The sequence below is a fragment of the Megalobrama amblycephala genome, linkage group LG3 (assembly GCF_018812025.1).
Source record: "Megalobrama amblycephala isolate DHTTF-2021 linkage group LG3, ASM1881202v1, whole genome shotgun sequence".
NCBI classification, from domain to species: domain Eukaryota; kingdom Metazoa; phylum Chordata; class Actinopteri; order Cypriniformes; family Xenocyprididae; genus Megalobrama; species Megalobrama amblycephala.
In genome coordinates, this window is record NC_063046.1 from 30,337,270 (window position 1) to 30,360,118 (window position 22,849).

Here is a 22,849-nt window from a genome sequence, read left to right on the forward strand (position 1 = left end):
TACATTTGATTCTGAATGAGTTTGAGGTTTTGCTCCGTGGCTAAAGCTAACATTACACACTGTTGGAGAGATTTATAAAGAATGAAGTTGTGTTTATGCATTATACAGACTGCAAGTGTTTAAAAATGAAAATAGCGACGACTCTTGTCTCTGTGAATACAGTAAGAAACGATGGTAACTTTAACCACATTTTACAGTACATTAGCAACATGCTAACGAAACATTTAGAAAGACAATTTACAAATATCACTAAAAATATCATGATATCATGGATCATGTCAGTTATTATTGCTCCATCTGCCATTTTTCGCTATTGTTCTTGCTTGCTTACCTAGTCTGTTGATTCAGCTCTGCACATCCAGACGTCCCTGCCCTTGTCTAATGCTTGAACATGAGCTGGCATATGCAAATATTGGGGGCGTACATATTAATGACCCCGACTGTTACGTAACAGTTGGTGTTATATTGAGATTCGCCTGTTCTTCGTCTTTTAAACAAATGAGATTTACATAAGAAGGAGGAAACAATGGAGTTTGAGACTCATTGTATGTCATTTCCATGTACTGAACTCTTGTTATTTAACTATCCCAATATAAATTCAATTTTTAATTCTAGGGCACCTTTAGTAAAAGATTAGTAATCTTAACAAAGATTAATAAATGCTGTAGAAGTGCAGATCATTATTATGTTAACTTATGAATCTTATTGTAAAGTGTTACCATAAAAACATATAGTCCTATCCAAAACTCATCGCTTATCACTTTTAGCTGAGATAAAAAAAAATATGGTATGGAAATTATGCTGCATTTATACAGAAAATATATCTTTCAATAATAATAACTGGGTGTTTCTTCAACTTCAGACCCAGGGGTCTCTGATTTTTATTGCTTTTTGATATGAAAAGCACATTAAAACAGACATGGAAACTTTTTACCATGCAATAAAAACTGTGGTTTTGCACAGTTTGATTACTTTAAATAAACTAGCAATAGAGTGAAAAGTGTGTCATCTTTTACTCATCTTTATGTCGTTCCAAATACATAAGATTTTAGTTCATAATTGAAACACAAATGATGATTTTTAATGAAATCTCAGAGATGTCTGTCCCTCCACTGAAAGTCTGATCTATAAAGTGAGTGTGTCTCCCCTGCTGAAAAATCCTGCATTGCTTACCATAAGGAATGTTTTGCATCCTATGCTGGTCCCTGGTTTGCTGGTTATTGCTGGGAAGTGGGAGTGCTGGTGGACCAGCTACACCAACTCAGTTTTGCTTGAGAACAACATGGCTATGCTGGTCTAGTTGGTCTAGTCAAGTACTATACCAGCTCTAACCAGCATAAACCAGTCTGGACCAACATGGAATTCATGCTGGTTTATGCTGGATTGTTCAGCGGGGTCTTCAGGAGGCTTGGATTAAACCACTTGATTCATATGGATTATGTATGGACTTTTTGAAGCACCAGATTTTTTTGTGTGTGAACTATCCCATTCCCTTTAAGAGGCTTTATTTTCTATGAGTGTCCATAGTTGAAGAAACATCCATAATCCTTTTCCCCCATATTATTAATTATGGGTTCACCAAGTTATTAGAAGAACCTGGACCTGTTTCTCAATGACAGCAGTGGCTCCAGCTGCAATGTGAACCAGTGCAGCACATCAACCAACTGTTACTATGATTAAATGTGACAACAACAATATTGTTGATCTTCATATAAATGCTTGACTGACATTGACACTAACAGTGAGTGAAACAGCCAAACAGCTAAAGAATAAAATGCTTTAGGGAACATCTGTATGCTGTGTTTCCATGATCATACCTCCAGCAGAACCCGATAATGAAAATGAGTTAATGACAAGACATAGTGCAGAAGAATGATCATGAGATTTTCCCCATGAGACAAAACTGTGTGTTAGTATAAGCACATGGCATCTCTACCAGCATACCAACATAGTTTCAATTGGCTTTTCTTCACACTCGTCTATGACCATAACATAATTCTGCTCCCTCAATCATCATAAAAGCTGTGTCAGCATCTTTAGTTTCAGCACCTTCTGTCAAACCTGCAGAGTTGCTTGAAAATCATTACTTCATTCCAACACGGGAAACAGAATGAGAAAAGGGAGGTGAAACTCTGATAGCACAGCAGGTTTCATTACTCCAGCAGCGCAGAAGATCTCACATGACATCTCTCTTCCCTCTGGCTCTTACAATACACTGCCTGTCAATCATCAGCTCCATATACACAAAGTTCTCCAAAGGCCTAGATGCTGGGAATTTTCTGTCATTAGCCAGCCGTCAGTCATAAAAACATGACTGTAAATCTACGCTTCTCACTCACCATCACAGCCTCATCAATGAGCCTCATCAAATCCCACAAACTCAATTTGTCAACCTGTGGAAGTAATTGCCAGGACACACCACAAAGATTTTGCAAGTTGCATGAAAAACAAAATTAAAATGGTCACTGGAAGCAAAAACTTTCAGACTATTTCATCTCATTCTGACAAGCAAGTTTGAAGTGATATTGGCTAGGAAGTATATTCAAAACAAAGTTCTTCCCAAAACCTGTTCAACACTCACCTGGATCATAGGCCAGGACCCACTTTTCCAATTCCCACAGGACAAAATGACAAAGGAAGTGGAAAAGGACACTAGCATGTGCAGTTCTGCTCTGCTGCAACAGAGGGTGAGGGGTGCAGAAGAAAGCGGTCACATTTAGGGGGCTTAGAGACAGAAGGAAAAAGAAGGAGTGGTGGGAGGGAAAGAGGGTGGAGATATAGGAGAAATAGGAGAGAGAGCCCCCCTTCTCTTCTCTGTTTTTTAACTCATGGCAGACCTTGTGAAAACCCCATGAACCGGGCCTTGGAGGAGGGAACGCCTACTTTATTCCTCCTATCCTGGTTTTGGTCCCTCCTTTTCACTCGGTCCTCTGGAGCCATTTCCCAACAATATTGTTGAGAGATTAGTGAGGAGGGGGTTGAGGCCTCCTAAAGCTCCTCACCACACAGACATTATTGAAGAAAGAAAGAATATGGAGGACCAGACCAAAACTAATTACGAAGAAAACCCAGAAACTATGTGGAGCTGCTGGAAGATTTGTTTGCAGTAAATGAATAATCCCCTCCTGCCTACCCAGTCATTCCCATTCCCAACACAGAGGAGCTTTAAGACTTAAAATAATATTGTTTAAATGGAGGGTGTTATAAGATGAAGTGAAAACCTTAGAAACTCAAACAAAACAGAAAATGTGCAATGTATTTAAGCAGAAGCAGATGAGTACTGCAGAGAGAGATGGAGGGATGATGGATGAGAAGTGGTTTTATGGTGCTCATGAGGTAGTGAGAGCAGTCACTGTTATACGATGAGAGCCAAAACTCTGAAGACCTCAGATTCACACACAAATAAACCTCAGCCACATAAACATGCCTACACCATCTGGAGGCAAAACACAAACACAGCATAACACGGCAAAAAGATGGCCTCTGAGTGAATTGTATGGCTCAGGAAGTAGGAATAGGAAAAGGAGAGAAGAAAGAGAAAACACATTTAAAAGAGAACATAAGGCTGGGAATTAGTGCACTGATTCGGAATGTTATCAGATCAATGTAAAAGCTGCACATTTGATCTGATTACAGTAGCTTTGTGAGCGCTGCCACTAGCGTCCTGGGTGGGCGCGGTGGGTAGAGAGGCAATCAGGATGACTTTATACTGTGCAACTTCTCTACAGCACCTGGCCCTTCAATCAACCTCTCAGTTTTTCAACAGGCAGGAAGAAACAGAGTAACATGAGAGGAGAGAAGAGAGGGATGAATAAACCCAAAGAAAGAATGCCCTCCACTCCAGCCATCTGAGAGGATTAGAACTGCTCTGGAGGTTAAAGCTAGAACTTCTTTCTCATACGATCTCTGCACACTTCCTTCAATTTTACACCCCTTTCTCTGAACTGAGATGATCCTGTGACTCCTGTGAAATGACATGCTTCACCTTCATCTGTGCCCACATTTTAGGTTGCAAGCAATATATATTGTTAATATTTGATTAAAGTCCACATGTAATCAAATTAGCCCTATTTACTTTCTTAGCACACATTACTAGACTTGTGGTGAACAATTAACCATTCAAGTTAATCCACAGAAAAAAAGTTTGTCTTTAGTCAAAATCTGAAAATTTGCTTTATTCTTCTCTGGAATGGCATTGGTTTTCTGATGACGTCAGTTTGATAGCTTCACTCGAAATAAGTCACAATACTGAAGTAAAGTTAGTTGCAAGTGAATACAAGCAGGAGTCCTGATGTTCAAGAATATCAGCAGTGCTGCATGTAATCACAACAGTGTTCAGAAAAAAAAAAAAAAACAGCATGATTGTGAGTGAGATTTTATTCAACAGTTCAATAAACAAGAAATTAATATTGAGTATAATGTTTCTTGTTGTAATTTTTTTAACACACCTTTATTGTTTTTGCTCCACCAATGAAAATAATTCCAAAAAAGGCCAAAGCAGAACTGCTACACATCACTGAGCAACACACAGTTGTGGTGATTTGTTCTTGATGTGTGTTTTAATGAACTCGTTGAGGGAATGATTCAATGAATCTGTTACGATCACCAGCTGAAGTGCCCAGGATATCCACCAGAGGGCACTTCTCTCCAGAACACTATCATTCCACCATGAACTACATATCCCAGAATCCTTTTCCCAGACTCATTATCCCTGATTAGTTTCAGCTGTTTCTCATTTACCCTTGTTAACTCTGTCTGTATAAACCTAGTTAACTCAGTCACTCTTTGTGAAGTCTTGTATGTCTCACACTGCATTTCTGAGCATTATTTCTGGTTTGCCATCTCATGATTTTGATCTTCTGCTTGTCTCCCTGGATTTCCCTGTTTGCTTGTGTCTTGGACACTGTCTTTGTTTGTATTGTTTGCCCAGTGGTTTTGACCCTCGCCTGTTATATGGATTACGATTCTGGACTGCCCCAATAAAAGCTGCGTTTGGATATTCAGAGCAGTTTGTTACAGATTCGATCATAAAGATTTCTGAACGAATCTGTGTTTTTGAACAAACTGGTTGAATGAATGATTCAATGACTCACTCATAAAGAAAGTCACTTGCTGCCACCAACTTAGTTGGGTGGGTTAGTTCACCCAAAAATGAAAATAATGTCATTAATTACTAGGGTTGTTCCGATTCCGATACTAGTATCGGAAATACCACCGATAACAAAAAAATTTCTGGCATCGGTATCGGCGAGTATTTAATCTCACGTACCGATCCGATACCATTTTCTTAAACAATACCTAGTTGTGCCCGCTATCTTTGCTTAACGCAGCAAATCGGAAATCAATTCTTCTTCGCGGCTCAGAATGCAAACACAGGAAGTTGTGCTGTGTTGCCACAAGCAACCACTGTTTAGAGCAGCGGAGAAGTGAAAACGCGCTAGCAGTATGTCTGCTGTTTGGCAGTATTTCAGACCAGTAAAACGGCGACATGTCTCATATGCAATGCTGCAATTTCGAGTGGCACAAGTATTGGCAACTTTAACACAAATAACTTAATAAAGTATTTGAAGACGCGTCACCCCGCGCAACACGATGGTTACATTTAGGTTAATGCTGCGTTCACACCAGACGCGAATGAAGCGATAAGCGCGAGTGATTTACATGTTAAGTCAATGCAAAGACGCGAATTGACTCCCTGCGGCGCGATTCGCGTGAATGACGCGGTGCGAATTGAGCGATTCGGGCGTTTGACGCGCTTAAGATGGAGAAGGATGAGGCGTGCCAGCTTCATTCAAACAAAGAGAAATGTTTTCAAAAGACAAATAAAGATAACCGACAAAATTGTCGGGTTTATTGTTCTGGATGACCAGCTGCTGTCAGTCGTCGAAAACGTGAGATTTTTATTTAACAAAATTGTTTCTGGACTTCAAGTTTTAAAGAGATTATTTTCTTATATAGCCTAATTATATTCCTAGATTTATTTGTTGCACTGTTTTTATAGTTATATTGTAAAACTAATATACCTTTTTCAGTTTACAGTGTTAGATTTGTGGCTGCATTTGAAGTTCTTTTTCACTTAAAATAAATAAATAATATAACTGACAAATGTATGTCAGATAATAAAAATACTCTAGTTCACTGTATGTTTTTGTTCTTGTTTTATTAAGGGATAAGTCTGAAGCACACCATAAATAATTCTATCAATTCATACAGGGCTAGTAGTATATATATATACAGATACACACCCAGGTATCGGATCGGTACTCGTTATCGGCCGATACCCTGAGCTCAGGTATCGGAATCGGTATCGGGAATGGAAAAGGGGTATCGGAACATCTCTATTAATTACACACCCTCGTGCCGTTCCACACCCGTAAGACCTTTGTTAATCTTCGGAACACAAATTAAGATATTTTTGTTGAAATCCGATAGCTCCGTGAGGCCTCCATAGCCAGCAATGACATTTCCTCTCTCAAGATCCATAAAGGTACTAAAAACATTTTTTAAATCAGTTCATGTGAGTACAGTGGTTCAATATTAATATTATAAAGCGACGAGAATATTTTTTGGAGCGCCAAAAAAACAAAATAACTTATTTAGAGATGGCCAATTTCAAAACACTGCTTCAGGAAGCTTCAGAGTGTTATGATTCTTCTGTGTTGAATCATGATTCGGATCTCATGTCAAACCGCCAAACTACTGAATCAACTACACTGATTCATCACGCTCCAAAGCTTCCTGAAGCAGTGTTTTGAAATCGGTCATGACTATATAAGTCGTTATTTAGTTTTTTTGCCGCATCAAAAAATTCTCGTCACTTTATAATATTAATATTGAACAACTGTACTCACATGAACTGATTTAAATATGTTTTTAGTACATTAATGGATCTTGAGAGAGGAAATGTCATTGCTGGCTATGGAGGCCTCACTGAGCCATCGGATTTCAACAAAAATATCTTAATTTGTGTTCCGAAGATTAATGAAGGTCTTACGGGTGTAAAACGGCATGAGGGTAAGTAATAAATGACAGAATTTTCATTTTTGGGTGAACTAACCCTTTAAAGTAATGATGTAACATCTAAAAAGTCACTGAAAAATCCCACAAACAGCATTTAGAGCTGAAGTGTGTAATTGTTTGGGGCGGGACTATCTTGTCTTGTTCAGTGTTTTAAAAGTTTCAAATAACTGATTTCTGCCACCACCATCCTGAATCACACAAATCTAGATGTCCAGTGAAGTTTGCACCAGAAGCCCTTTGTTCGAGCAGGCAAGGGAGGCAGAAGCTCCTCCAAAAATTTGGATAAGAAAATAATCCACAGTACAAAAATAAAATATTATGAAATATGAGTCTATAAGTCAAAGTCCCAATGCCACACCAGCGGTTATGGTTATGGTAACAGTGGGAGGCAGCGTCTCTCTTGCCTCCCCTGAGCCCAATGAGTTTTAACAGACCACCTAAAGCATGCTGTGGGTTTGGTGGGGAGTAATTGAGAAAGAATGGGAACTGCTTCCATCGCACTTTGATTCCAAAAAAATGAACAAAGTTCTTACGGGTTTGGCACAACATGAGGGTGAGTACTTAAAGACAGAAATTTCATTTTTGGGTGAACTTACCCTTTAATGGGGACACTAATTAATAAGAAAGTCAACTCACCCACTTATGTGTCACAGCTTAAAGCTACAATATGTAAGATTTTTTGCAGTAAAATATCCAAAAACCACTAGGCCAGTGTTATATATATTGTTCAGTTGAGTACTTCCAATTTCCCAACTGTTTCCAACTAATTGTAAATCATGAGAAAATTTGCGATTTTAACCAAGGCTCCGGGACGTGTGAGGAGTCGCCTGTCAATGGCGTCATATCCACGTTACCCTCGGTTTCCGGTTTTATTGCGTAGAAACCATGGAAACACTAAAGATGCTTTAATATATTACATGTTTTATTAGACAAGGGAACAACTGTTTGGTTACATTTATAGACAGAAAACGAATTATTGTTATATAGCTCAACACGTTTAGTCTTATTGTTTAAATCTAGTTCTTGATTTTCCGAGAGTACCATGCTTTTACCATGTCTCAGAGAAAAAGTAATACAGCATTTTCTCCATCATACAATACATTTTAAAATTAATTGGATGCCATTTATCAACACAAGCCACCCAGCATTTATTAATATGATATTCTATTTCTAAAATCGGTCTAGCTTACTGCAGTGCACAACAAGTGTCTCACAGCAGCCGCCAAGCAAACGCACAGAGTAACATTTAACATTATAACATTTTCAACACAGTCAAATGTATCTAATATGATAATCTGCGCTGTGTTACCTCATGCGCTTGACCAGAAGAAGCGGCATCGGCGACTGCGGCATAAAAGTTCTGTGTATGTCGCATTCGTCTCTCATTAGCAATATCTCGCAGCAACCTCTGCGCTGCTTCCGACTACAGTAACGTTAATAATCTGATCCATGAACAGGATTTCTGCCCGAGTCCTATCCTGATTCTTTTCCACTGGCTGTGAGGTAAAGATGACATTTCCCAAGATTCCGCGCTCTAACTCGGTGTCATCAAGCTAAGCCTTTGTTTTGAATAGGCGACCTCTAGCGGTGAAAATTTTACATATTGTAGCTTTAATATCACATCACATTCAAACTTGAAAACATGATCTGTGAGGGATTTTAAGAGAGAAATCTGTTTGGTGAAATTAAAGGTAGGCTACATCTCCGTGCCTGTGACAATCATGACACTGACACATGTAGTGTTTACTGAGCTTTGATGACTGATGATCTGAAAATAAGTAACAAGTTAACAAAATAATATATATATATAAAAAATGAAATTTGTTACTGTGCTCTATAGTTATTATTTTGGAATAAATGTTAATGTTTTAAAAAGCACTTCATTGATTAGAAATATACTTTGTTTAAAAAAAATACTAAAATACAATTGCATTTATTGTTGTTTTCTTCTTGATAGTGTAAGTAATGCTTATGTATTTATTTAACATGGAAACTATGTCAACATTCAACATCAAGTGTAACTGGAACATGAATTTACATTTAAAAAAAACGTCCTCATTTGAGAACACCACAGCACGCCACTGGTTTGCACAGACCTTATCAAACAGCACAACAGTTGGAGCTACATCTTGGACAGCATTTGATGAAGAACTGCGTCTTTCCAGATCCCAAGAGTCACAATACAGTAAACAGAAGATGGAACAAAAGCAGCGTAATCTCTCTCATTTCCTGTTAGGTTGTTGGTAGCAAAACGTGAATGCATCCTGGCAGACATATTTTTTAATGTGTACATATATATAATAATGAGCATGCGTGCATGCATGAAGTCAGTCTTCTGCATCTCTCATGGCAAGACTATTAAATAGTATTAAAATACACTTTCCAATACAATTTTATGCACACAACCCCACACTCTGGCATATAATCCCTTAAAAGGGAGGAAAAACTCAATCCCTCAATCTACTTCAGCCTATATCCTACTAAGGCAAATGCTCTCTGCCTCTTTCTCTCTCTGTCTTCCTCTTCATACTGTAAACAGCAGTGCAGACACCATAATCTCTCTCAGTAAAAAAAAAGGGCTTCTCTCCAAAGCCCGGGGCCACTGAGTCTGTTGTTCACCCGATCTCTCTGTACATGGCAGCTTTTACAAATGTAGGAGGGTGAACCATCCATCGGTTATGCCAGGTGCTTAATTATGCAGAGATTTAAAATAAACACCATCGCAAAGTTAAAAGGACATGAGTAGGGCAAATATAGGCAGATCACATAGAGTTCAAAGCAATGATAAGCAGTGTTGTTATCCCCTCTAGTGGCTGTGAATAGAATTGCAGGTGCTGCTGTAGAAATGCAAAAATATTTTCACCTCCAAAGAACAGATTTCTCAGCACAGTTTATGCTCATTACAGTTATTTCCTGGAAATTTGATTACAATGATGTCAAATCATGTGTTTTTAATTTAATATCATCTATTTCATTGCAAAATGTTTTTGAAAATATTCTTTTGAAGCATAAAACTGAGGGTTAAGCTTGTTATTTAAAAGTATAAATGATGCATGAAAAAAATTTAATCTCTTATTAATCAAGCAGTTGTTATAAGGAGGACACCTGTAAAACATTTATTAAGAGATGAATGTGCCATAGCAAGCAATTTTTTTTTGGGGGGGGGGGGGGGGGTCATATTATGTGCACTCTAAAATGGATTTTGGTAAGGTGTTGGACTTTCTATAGAGAAGAAAACAAAAGATTAACTATTTAGTGGCAAAGAAGTATATCCAACCAGGGGAAACAATACTGGTTATTTTTAAACACAATCACCCATTTCTCTAATGAAAGATGTTGTTCATATACTAAGAGTTGACCCCTGTCACTGATTCAGACTGAGCTTCTTCTTCTTCTTCTTTTTATTTCAGAAAGCCAATCAGGCAGTAAAACACAACACTATCAGAGCTCTGAAGGGCTTTACAGAGAGCAATGTGTGTCGGGATGCTGCTTTCAGCAAAGACAGCGAGGAAAGTGCATTTATTCTGTATAATAATCGACAAACGGCCACTGAAGGGGTCAAACAAAAAGGGTGGTGGGCAGAATGGGAAGTAAATGCAAGAGAACAACAGAGCATGTCATTTAAATACATGCACACATCGACAGTTCGCATAAGTCTATATAAACACACACCTGCTGTTTACACGCCCATTGTTCATTGCATCTAGGTGTGTGTGCTAATCCCGCCCACAAAACTGACTGACGGACAGATATAATGAACCGCGCTGAAGAAACAACAAACCAAAGACAGTTAAACAGTAATTAATACATAGCTGATGCAACACCGCACAAATGTGAGTCAGCCTTAAAATCAATGAACTCTTGCTGGATTAGCAATATAACACCTCACATAATCTTAAATAACACACAAGTGTGTGTATTTCTGTCTGTATTCTGCTATCAGCACATCTTAGCAAATCAGAACTGCAAAAATCCATATACTGCAGATCCGAAAAGACCAGGAATACACACAAACACACACACGTACACAAACATAAATGTATACACACATCAAATATGCGAGCAAATGGACTAACCTGTTCACAAGGATCAAAAGATGCAGCTGAATAACAGTCCAATAGTATGCCAAACATATAGAAACTGAGGCCTGCACACACACACAAGTTTGGAGAGAGAGGAGGAGGAGGAGTTAGGCCTCCTCCACCCACACACACACACACACACACACACACACACACACACTGAGGTGGTGTGACTCTTTGACTGAGCTGTGCATAGGCTTCCAGCTGGCCTGTCTTTCAGTAAAGCACTGGGCTGATCTGTTCTCTGGTATATAAAGATGCCACTATCTCCACTCTCAATTGCCTATAAACTCAGTTAAGTCTGTCAGACACTCTCCCTCCTCCTATATCTGTCTCCCAACCTCCCTTTCTTTCCCCACCAGAACCAGTACTCAACTGTGCTATTTTGAGACACCGTGAATTTGAACTAAAATGTGCTTTTAACATACTCTGTATTAAAAAAAATGTATTTAGTTAACACTTATAGTACACAAGGTGTACACATTTTAGTTCATATTCATGGTGTCTCAAAATAGCACAGTTGAGTACACTTAGATGTTCTTAATATTATCTTAAGAAGTACTAAAGAATCATTTTTAATACAAAATTAGTGTGTGAAAATAGAGCACTTTAAGTACATAATGGAAGTGTACTTTTTTTCACTTGGGATTTTAGTCAGCTGTTTTTGAGAATTCAAACACTGGTCAACAGAGGCATGTGATTGTTATTACTCAGTGTTTTAGCAAGACAGTCAAACTGTTTCTACATCAGTGGGTCTAAACTAGGAGACCATGGCCCACAAGGGGGCCTCAGCAAATGTCCAAATGACTCAAAATGACTTATAATGTTTTTAAACATCAAAACAAGCATTAAAGTAAGCTACAGCAACTAAAAATCAAGAATCAATTTCTTATTTGAATATACCACCAAACTTGCCCTCATGTTGTTCCAAACCTGTATGACTTACTTTATTCTGTGGAACATAAAAAAGAAAATAAGTGAAATCTGTCAGTGTTTTGTTTTTCAACCATACAGTGGAAGTCACTGGGCTCCAATGTTTAGTGTTCTTCAAAATATCTTTTTTTGTGTGCTAGCATAAGAAAGAACGTCATAAAAGTTTGAGTACATGATGACAGAATTTTCTGTTTTGGGCGAACTATGTGGGGGGGGGGGTGCACTATCCATTTATCAGTCAATGACTGGATCATGCAACAAAAGAAAGAATAGAGAAAAGACAACACTTTGTGAATGCAACATTTTGTGTGTATGAAAACTGAGTGCAGATCAAGATTGAGCTTTGGAGCGCACTTCTGGGGAATTTAAGATGATAGGTTACATTCCACTGGAGGTTCTCCAGTATTTACTAAACCAGTTAGTCCACTGCTTGTTATGCTGTGACACACTCACTGTAACAGTTACATTACTGAGTAACAACACACATGTAATACATACAATTCCTCATGGGTCCACACACACACACACACACGCACAGACAGACACACTCCATACTGATTATGTTATGATTCTAAACACTTCACTCAGACCTACAGCTAATGGAGCACACGCTGAGTGATGCTCTAAAAACCTTATTGTGTGTGTGTCCCTCAAACCAGCCAGAGGGCATTTTGGAAAAGGCCTTCCCTTCCCATACACCCACTCACAAATCCCTCTGTCACCACTATTGAATCTGACACTGACCTGTGTGTGTGTGTGTGTGTGTGTGTGTGTGTGTGTGTGTGTGTGTGTGTGTGTGTGTGTGTGTGTGCGTGTGTGCGTATAGTGTGTGTATCTATCTATCTATCTATCTATCTATCTATCTATATATATATATATATATATATATATATATATATATATATATATATATATATATATATATATATATATATATACAGTACAGTCCAAAAGTTTGGAACCACTAAGATTTTTAATGTTTTTAAAAGAAGTTTCGTCTGCTCACCAAGGCTACATTTATTTAATTAAAAATACAGTAAAAACAGTAATATTGTGAAATATTATTACAATTTAAAATAACTGTTTTCTATTTGAATATATTTCACAAAGTAATTTATTCCTGTGATGCAAAGCTGAATTTTCAGCATCATTACTCCAGTCTTCAGTGTCACATGATCCTTCAGAAATCATTCTAATATGCTGATCTGCTGCTCAAGAAACATTTGATGTGTACAATTGTACAAAATATTTGTGTACAATATTTTTTTTCAGGATTATTTGATGAATAGAAAGTTCAAAAGAACAGTGTTTATCTGAAATCTAATCTTTTGTAACATTATAAATGTCTTTACTGCCACTTTTGATTGATTTAATGCATCCTTGCTGAATAAAAGTATTAATTTCTTTAATTTCTTTTCAAAAAAATAAAAATAAAAAATCTTACTGACCCCAAACTTTTGAACGGTAGTGTATAATGCTACAGAAGCTTTGTATTTCAGATAAATGTTGTTCTTTTGAACTTTCTATTCATCAAGGAATCCTGAAAAAAAAAGTACACAACTGTTTTCAACATTGAAAATAATCATAAATGTTTATTGAGCAGCAAATCAGCATATTAGAATGATTTCTGAAGGATCATGTGACACTGAAGACTGGAGTAACGATGCTGAAAATTCAGCTTTGCATCACAGGAATAAATTACTTTGTCAAATATATTTAAATAGTACACAGTTATTTTAAATTGTAATAATATTTCACAATATTACTGTTTTTTACTGTATTTTTAATTAAATAAATGTAGCCTTGGTGAGCAGACGAAACTTCTTTTAAAAACATTAAAAATCTTAGTGGTTCCAAACTTTTGGACTGTACTGTATGTATATATATATATATATATGTGTGTGTGTGTGTGTATGTATGAATATAGAGTGAAGAATTAACCTTACATCACATGAAAAGAACAGCAAAATAACATTTCATTGTGCTTTATCAATATGCACTGACTCGCACTGAGTGATGCCATTGTTTCCCTGCAGCAGTGAAAAGATATTTTCACTGATCTAAGAAGCTGAGTTGGGTTAACCAGCAAAAAAGAATAGGGCCACGGCCTTACTGCACCATTGGGAGGTGTGTGTGGTCAGGGAAAAGCTCCTAATGTGGGCCTGCAGCATCCAAGATGAGTCTGCATGTGCCAGGACAAGAAGCCAGCACGAAGATTCAGACTCAAAGGATGAGCGGAATGAAAGGCACGTACTGAGGCAAAAAAAAAAACATAGCTTATGAATTAATTCACTCACAAAGATGAACAGCGTAAAGAGAATGACATGCGTCCAAATCGATCCAAACCCTCTGGTGTATGAACAAAAGTTTTCCATAGTCTCCTAGCACTGGTCTGGGTGGTCAACTCTTTCCGTTAAACCCTGAAAATCTCCCAAAATAAACAAAACTCATCTTGGAACAGTATTTAACGAAAGGGGTTTAATGGAAAAAGCAATTCGGTGCTCCTCTCGCCCTCTGCCTCAACCCTCTTGGAGAATGTAAACAAAGCAAACAGTGAAGAAACTTGATGGACTTGTTATAAAGAAGAAATACCCATAATTCACTGCAGTGAGAAATTCAGCTGCTCTAAAGGGGTTATTTACCACTGGGCAAACTTCAATAACAATTCGATAGATGGAACAGGCTTATATTTGAGAAAATGGAACAATGGAGTGCAGACACATAGGGAAGAAAGAGGGTGTGAGAGAAATTTGGAGAGAACGCTATTGCTCTGGAATGGCCGCCTAGCTGAGATAACTATCAACGCTGTGAGAACGGAGCAATGGGTTGTTTTGTGCTGGAAAAGAGAGAGCTGTATTGGATTGCTTCTTTGTTGTCCACATAACTGGATTAATACGAACATGGAAGGTGGAAAACATCTGCTGAGCATTACGAGCCGTCGGGGGACGCCCATGCACCTCTTGCGCCTTGGAGCCTCACAAACACACGTGCAAAAAGACACACGCTCGCACTTACACAATCCACACGGTGCTCATTTCCTGCCTGGAAAGTGGGGCCAGGCCGACAGCACCGTTTCTTGACTCGTTGTATACCTTCACTCCCATCCCCCCCATCCCTATATTTCAGAAACTCAAGTGGAAGTTATAGGAGGCGTTTCCACATCAGCACTATGATACAGTAAAACATAAGCACACCATCTGCACACTTATTCAACCAGATACTTGATCAGTCCTAACTCACTGAGGAATGTAAAACCAGCGAAAACAAAATGGAGAGGATGACATCATAGCAAATGGAGGAAAGGGAAGAGTGGCAGAGTGCTTTAAAGTGGAAGATGATGTAATTACAAGCATGAGTGTTGAGCATCAGTTCACAACTTGGCTCATGACGTTCGTTAACGTAGACAACATGGAGACATTATGCATGTAATGCGGTTACTAAAACTTTTTCACACCAGGTGATTTCACATCAGGCTACCATCCTACTGACTTCTGAAAGTCATTCTGTCTGTTTCCATGGAGATGATTGGCTGTGAGAAAACGACCAAACTTCCAACAAATGATTCAGACTCTCTGTAGACATGTTTTCAGATCTCCCTTCCTGTTAGGATGCTTTTTTCTTATCTAAATTTTAATCACGATAAAAGAATCCACAAATCTGCTGTAAGACCCACACTGGGCACATACTATTGAGTCTTGTCAGCAGGCCTGGGGATTTAGCTATCCCAGCATGCCTGTCGTAGCATGGCACTAAAGCGGCAGAACACTCTCAGCAGTTACCTCTAAAAATAAACAAAGATGACAACAACAAACACTGGGGTTTGCGCTGAGTTGCGTCTGCCAAATATGAGCTGATGCCATTAGTCAGGAGGGCAAAAAAAGTCAGAAGTAACTTATATGTCACCTTAGAGGAATTCAAGGAATTCAAGAAGTTAAACAACCACATATCCTGGACCACATTTATAATCTAATTCCAAACCATCCAGAGTTACCTCGCTCATTTAAATACTACCAGAAACATTTCGAGATTCAAAACACTGTTGTAACTCTGTAAAATCCTTTCAAAGCATTACCACAGATCTGACCAGACCTCAATGTTTATAAAGACTTAAACTGAGTAAAGAAATGTTCCCAGACTACATAACCTACTTTCCCTGCAAAAAATAGTGCAGCCAAAGCCTTTCAGTGACTTACAGGTAGGTTGGTTTACTTGAATATGACAAAAATCCATAGTGATGTTTCATCAAATATTCACTCAAAAGACATTTCGGATGTATTGACATACACTACAGTTTGGGAATTTTTTTTATGTTTTATAAAGACGTCTTTTATGCTCTATAAGGCTGCATTTATTTGAATAAAAATACAGTAAAAACAGTAATATTGTAAAATATTATTTCCATTTAAAATACGTGTTTTCTATATGAATATATTTTAAAATGTAACTTATTCCTGTGATGGCAAAACTGAATTTTCATCATCATTACTCCAGTCTTCGGTGTCACATGATCCTTCAGAAATCATTCTAATATACTGATTTTCTGCTGAAGAAACATTTCTTATTATTATCAATGCTGAAAACAGTTGTGCTGCTTAATCTTTTTGTGAAAACCACGATACTATTTTAGGATTCTTTGACGAATAGTTCAAAAGAACGGCATTTATTTGAAATCGATTTTTTTGTATATATTTATTATAAAGTCTTCACTGTCACTTCTGATCAATTTAATACATCCTTACTAAATTTCTTTCAAAAAAAAAAAAAAGACTGACCCAAAACTTATAAGAACAGTTGTTTCCTCTCTATTGCAGTCCATGGGTACTCATATAAACTATAAAAACGTAGTACAGAGCCAGTTGTTGTTATGTGATCAAGAATCCAAATTACAGTAGATATACAGAGTCACAATGGGTAATGATTATAGGTAATGAATGACCTATAACTTCAAATGAAACCTGACAGCTAAATTCCATTTAAAAAAAAAAAAAAAAAACATGCAATCAATGTATAACAACAGTTTCTGCAGAAACCAATACAAAACCGTCTGTTTTGAGTTAATAATAAAACAATACAGTATTAACCAGACACCAAAGTTCTCTTTCAATCTCATCCAGTAACACAAACAGAGAGAATGAAAGAGCATCTCAGCTCTTCAACATTCTGGAGCCGTTGCCTGGACCACAATCAGAAGACTTTGAGAAACCCGTTTCATGAAATATGGATCAAATGAAATGCAAGAATCTCACCCAGAGAGCCAAAAACATCCTGTTCTCAAAACCGTCTCTCAGTACCTAAAAAGAAAACACAAACAGCTAAACTGATTAAAACACCGTTTCTCAGGTTTAACTACATAGACCAAACAAATGTACTCACTCGCAAATAGCTTAATTGCACCAAAGATAAATACCCGCGTGAACTGTTCAGTCCATTACTGAGTGCACACATGAAAAAATAAAAATTCGGTTTTGGCTGCAACACTCCCATCTGATAGTGTCATATGATGATTGGCGCTGAAGGTCTCCATGTCCCATGCCCAGAGGGTACAACTCAATGCTCTGCTTTATTCTGCTGCTTTCTATCTGTTTTATTCCACAAAGCAATTACTGCAGATGTTGAGTCACTGAGCAGAAATATGAGGCCTGGCTGGTTGATAAACAGTAGACTGATAGTCCAGTCATGAGACCAACATACCAGCCCTCATTCGCTAGTTAAAGGATTAGTCCACTTTTAAATACACTTTTCCTGATAAATTTACTTACCCCCATGTCATCCAAGATGTTCATGTCTTTCTTTCGTCAGTCGAAAAGAAATGAAGGTTTTTGAGGAAAACATTGCAGGATTTTTCTCCTTACAGTGGATTTCAATGGCTACCAACAGATTGAAGGTCAAAATTACAGTTTCAGTGCAGCTTCAAGGGATTTGAACGATACCAGATGAGTAATAAGGGTCTTATCTAACGAATCGATCGGTCATTTTCGAAAAAAAATTAACCGTTTATGCTTTATAAACAAAATATCGCCTTGAACGCACTTTCCGCTTCCGCTTTCTTCATAACGCTTACGCTGAATGTTCTACGCCTTCCCTATTCTACTTACGGAACGAACGCGGCGCCAGTTTCGTTTTTTTCCGTAACTTGAATAGGGAAGGCGTAGGACATTCAGCGTAAGCGTTATGAAGAATGCGGAAGCGGAAAGTACGTTCAAGGCAATATTTTGTTTATAAAGCATAAACGGTTGTATTTTTTTCGAAAATGACCGATCGATTCGTTAGATAAGACCCTTATTACTCATCTGGTATCGTTTAAAGCCCTAGCCATTGAAATCCACTGTAAGGAGAATAATCCTGGAATGTTTTCATCAAAAACCTTCATTTCTTTTCGACTGACGAAAGAAAGACATGAACATCTTGGATGACATGAGGGTGAGTAAATTTATCAGGAAAAGTGTATTTAAAAGTGGACTAATCCTTTAACATATGTAAGAGATGGAGGAAAGAAGCCAGAAAATCACCAGAAAATCAGCACCATTCCATGGTTGATAATGTCTGTTGAAATATCCAATTAAAAGTGTTAACATTTCTTGGCCTTACTGTATCACTGACAACATGTTCAATGAATGTTAATCTTCTGAGAATTGTATAAAAGCTATTTCAACTAGGGGTGTGACGGTACACATATTCGTACAGAGTCTTTCAGTTCAGAGTTGAAGCCCATTAACCACTTTTAACCACCAATAATCGCAATAAGCTCTGTGTTTTGTCACTTTCAATAAGAAACAAAGTCTCATCCCTCAAATTCTGTCCATTTTATCACAAAATTCAAACAATAAATGCCGTTTTGCCACTCTTTGATGTGGCGTGACAGATCACTGTACAGGTCCCTCATTTCGAGGGGTTGCGTGGAGAGCAAGTGAACGTGATCATCTCTTCCTCTTTAATACTAGTACAGAATAAACTTAAATGAACATCTGAAGGTATGTTGAAAGATACAGTATAACTTGCTGAAACATCTCATATCTCGTGTAATCGCTCAATCAGTGTTTCAACCGCGGAAAGACGTCAATGCAGCTTGTAAACAATATGTAGCATTTAGCCTACCTCAGAAAAGCCATTCAGTGTCCACAGCTCATTAGTTCGCTAGAGAAATTAACTCTTTCGCTACATATATGCACTATATTAGCCTATATATTCATTATATTTTACTTAACCTGTTTTGATTATTTAATTTATATGTTTAATGTATGTTTAAATAAATCTGTCATGAAAACAAGTTATGATGGCCACAAAAATGTTTTCATAAAATTTTTATGTGAGTGTTGATTATTATATCTAAAAGTAAATAGCAACTGAATTTAATAGTTTGGGCTCTGTTGTTAACTGTAACCTTTAATATTATAGTAAAGTGCAAGAAAGGGCTATCTATATATAGTCTATCTCTGCTACAGCATTAGCAGAGATAGATTTTTTTATCCTTAAGTAAATTTTAATTAAATTTATTTAAAGACAGAGATGCAATTAATACAATTAAAAGCTATTTTATGGTTAGTTTTCTCCCTCCTGCTTTACCAAATCCATACCTAACCTGACTTTAATACAGAGGGATGTACCAAACCATCATTTTTGTGTACTGTTACTCCCCTAATATCAACCAATTAAAAATGTGATTTTTATAAATTAAAATAGCTTCATAAATAAAACATTTATTATTATCATCATCATTATTATTATAATTAAATATAAAAAATATTAAACTAAATTAAAATATTAAATAATATAATATAAAAAGTCATTAAAACGTAATACACATCAACTTTTTACAGCTAATGAGTTTGCTGAATAGTAAACTGTGTATGTGTAAACAGTGGGCAAGCCGATCAATGTGTGTGATGGAAAAGAGTGTGCATGATGAATGAGCGAGCAGCGCTTACCTGAGACTGCAGCACATCAGTACACAGGACTATAAACTACACACATACACATACAAACACACAGCAATGCACCGAACGTTACAAATCATGCACCAAACACTGTTAAGAGTAGTACACAGATGAGCACGCTAATAGCTTTGTTACCTCTGAAGAAGGGCATGGTGAATGGTGCCTCCGATCCCCTCGTTTCCCCCTGCCTGCCCTGTCCCGGAGACCTCCGCCTCCTCCAACGCATCACTGTACAGTCCGATAACACACAAACCCTGCCTGCTGATGCTCTGTAAAGTTGTCTGTGCTGAATAAATGACAAGTCAGGAATGTGCGTTTTCTCTCATGGACGGCGTCATACTCTGAGCACACACACACACACACGCGCACACACCTAACACAGGAGTTCACAGTGAGTCAGGACGAGAGGATGCAGCTGCATTTCCTTTCACACTTTCTCCCTCTCACTCTCTCTCATCAGTTTGGTGGCTTTCCATCCTCACTGCAGCAAATTCTGCGGCGTCAGCCTCAAATCAGAGCTTACACACATACACACACACGCACAAACAAAGCAACACAGTTGAAAATTAGCAAACAGCACATTCACACTGTATCACCGCTATGAAACACCTGCTGTTCTCACATCATGTGCTGATGGATCTACAGCATCTATATAAGTGGTTCTCAAATGGTTGTGTTTCAGGAAAGATTTTACAATGGATTTTACATCAAATAGTGATGCAATACAGCAAATTTTTTTTTTTTTTTTACCTTGCATAGTTTGTTCATAGTTTGTTAATATCACACAATCTGTCCATACTGGCATCTGTCTAATTCGACTACTTCTATCACGTGACAAATTTTTGACTAATTATCGCAGAGATTGATTGGACACACACAGCCTGACATTAACAACAAATAAAGATGATCTCCCCCATTTTAAAAGCTATTGATTTGTTATTTAAGCTATGCATGATTATATGGTAAGTTGCATTTTCATATTTCCATTTAGCATTGCTTTTCTCTGCTGTCTGTGACTCTATCAGAGCAGAGCTCATTATTTTCATAGAATCACTGACCTAAATCATAAACTGTTCACATGAAGAAACATGAACCATCATGTGTGCCCAAAGCCAGACACCTGAAAAAAAGCAGTCCACTAATTAAATTTCAGCAGGATATCAACAGATAAATGTGCAGTGAGTCAGCATTTTTGGTTTTTGAATGAGTTTTCGGTTAAATACCTGAAAAAAAGGTCTGTGGTTAACACAAGCTGAAGACATTTTCACAATTTATTTTATGACGTAAAAAATACATCAGTAAACCCCACTTGTGACTTTTTTATGCTTTCACATGTCTTGAAAAAGGTTTTTGCTAAATAAGTTGTGACTAAGTGACTAAATTTGACTACAAAGGTTGTTGGACACCGAACAGGTAAACTCATCTACGCACTAGTCCGCTTTTACATCCTTGTTGCATTTATAATCCTGCTCATGCAAACTATTATTATTTGAATTTTCCAGCTTGCAGATTTTAAAGCTACAGCCTGTAAGTTTTGCCTCTTTGTCGCCATCTCTGTTTGAAACCTGCAATTGCAGTTATTTGTGTAATTATCGTCTTTACGTGGTTGTGCACGGCTCCTCGGCGCGGATGAATCTAATGTTAGCTGTCAGTCACCACATCGGTGTGGATACTGTACTTCGGAATCACAGATTGTACGACCAAAATAAGAATTATGAAGTAAGAATTAAGAAGAAATTACGCAAAGACGAACGGCTGCATGCTCGAATTTCCAGTGGAAACCCACCAGTACCGCTCTTATTAGAAAACATTATTGCAAGCTTACCGTTGTGAATCAGGCTAAGGTAAGGAGATAGTTTTGAACACTGGCTGGTTATGTACTTGCTCAAAAATTGATTTTGGATCGTTTGTAACCAAAACAAAATTACGGACTGCAGCTTTAAATAAAGATTGAACACGTTTTCGGAAGATTAATGGTGGTGACATTTAAGTCATGCGACTGTGGTGTTGCTTGTTTATAGCTTAACTTTTGATTTTTACTTCTGTTGATTGAATTTAGGCTTCAAAAATTCGTAAAAGTTGTGTACATTTGTGAAGATTATTTTGATGAACAAAATGTGTACGGATCATAAACAAATCAAAGCTGATTTACCCTTCCATAAGTTTAAGACAATAATTGAGTAGGAAATATAAAATAAAATCATATATTTTATACTGAAACACAGCCTGTCACTTTAATTCATCGCTACATTGGCAGTAATATCAAATTTTATACACTTCATGGTGTCTGGCTGAAGGAAAGTGCAAGCTACTCTCTTTCACTCTAAATCCACAGCAGAATTTGACATTCTGAGTGATGTGATGGCATCCGCCTCTGTTCCCTGTGTTTGTGTTGTGGTCGGAAGTGCTCCAAAGACTGGAAATTAGTGGCCAGTGGAACCCGTTTACACAGAAACATGCTGGACCCACCAGAGGAATGTGGGTTTGGTGATTTGGCTAGAGATGAGGAATAAAAACCACTAAACAAAATCATTGCACTCTGAATCACTGCGATCATTTTGATGCATTTATCAGATGCCTCGGCTACTATCATGCTGTGATGAGTGTATAATTAAAAGCCATAATCCTTGAAATGTTCACACATATTTGTGTATGTTCACAGTGTGAACAGGCAGGTGTGTGTGTGTGTGGACTGGGTGGAGCACGAGGCCTGTAGCTTCACAGCACAGGGGTGCGTTCACACATACGGTCCTCATTATGGCACCAGAATTAAAACTCAGTGTGAGCCTCAGTGCTGGTACTGTCTGTTCTCTTATTGCATTCTGACACCTCTCTCCTCCAGAACACACTGATGAACCTGCCTGTACAGTGCTAAGATAT

At 37.7% G+C, this 22,849-nt stretch overlaps 1 protein-coding gene across 4 annotated transcripts in view; it reads right to left on the bottom strand.

Moving 5' to 3' along the window:
• The window catches only part of nhsl2 (NHS-like 2), an 88,236-nt gene that overhangs the window by 53,326 nt on the left and 12,061 nt on the right, over nucleotides 1-22,849 (bottom strand). Inside the window, exons 1-2 of one of the 4 annotated variants that reach the window (XM_048185027.1) lie at nucleotides 20,343-21,830; nucleotides 20,105-20,250 (exon numbers count right to left, since the gene is read on the bottom strand). The exons of 2 other annotated variants lie outside the window; for them this stretch is intronic. In XM_048185027.1, the coding sequence (XP_048040984.1) occupies nucleotides 20,105-20,195 (91 nt within the window). In that variant the 5' untranslated portion in view covers nucleotides 20,196-20,250; nucleotides 20,343-21,830. Of the gene's footprint in view, nucleotides 1-20,104; nucleotides 20,256-20,342; nucleotides 21,831-22,849 lie in introns of those variants that run through there. One more of the 4 variants, XM_048185026.1, reaches the window with a different exon arrangement.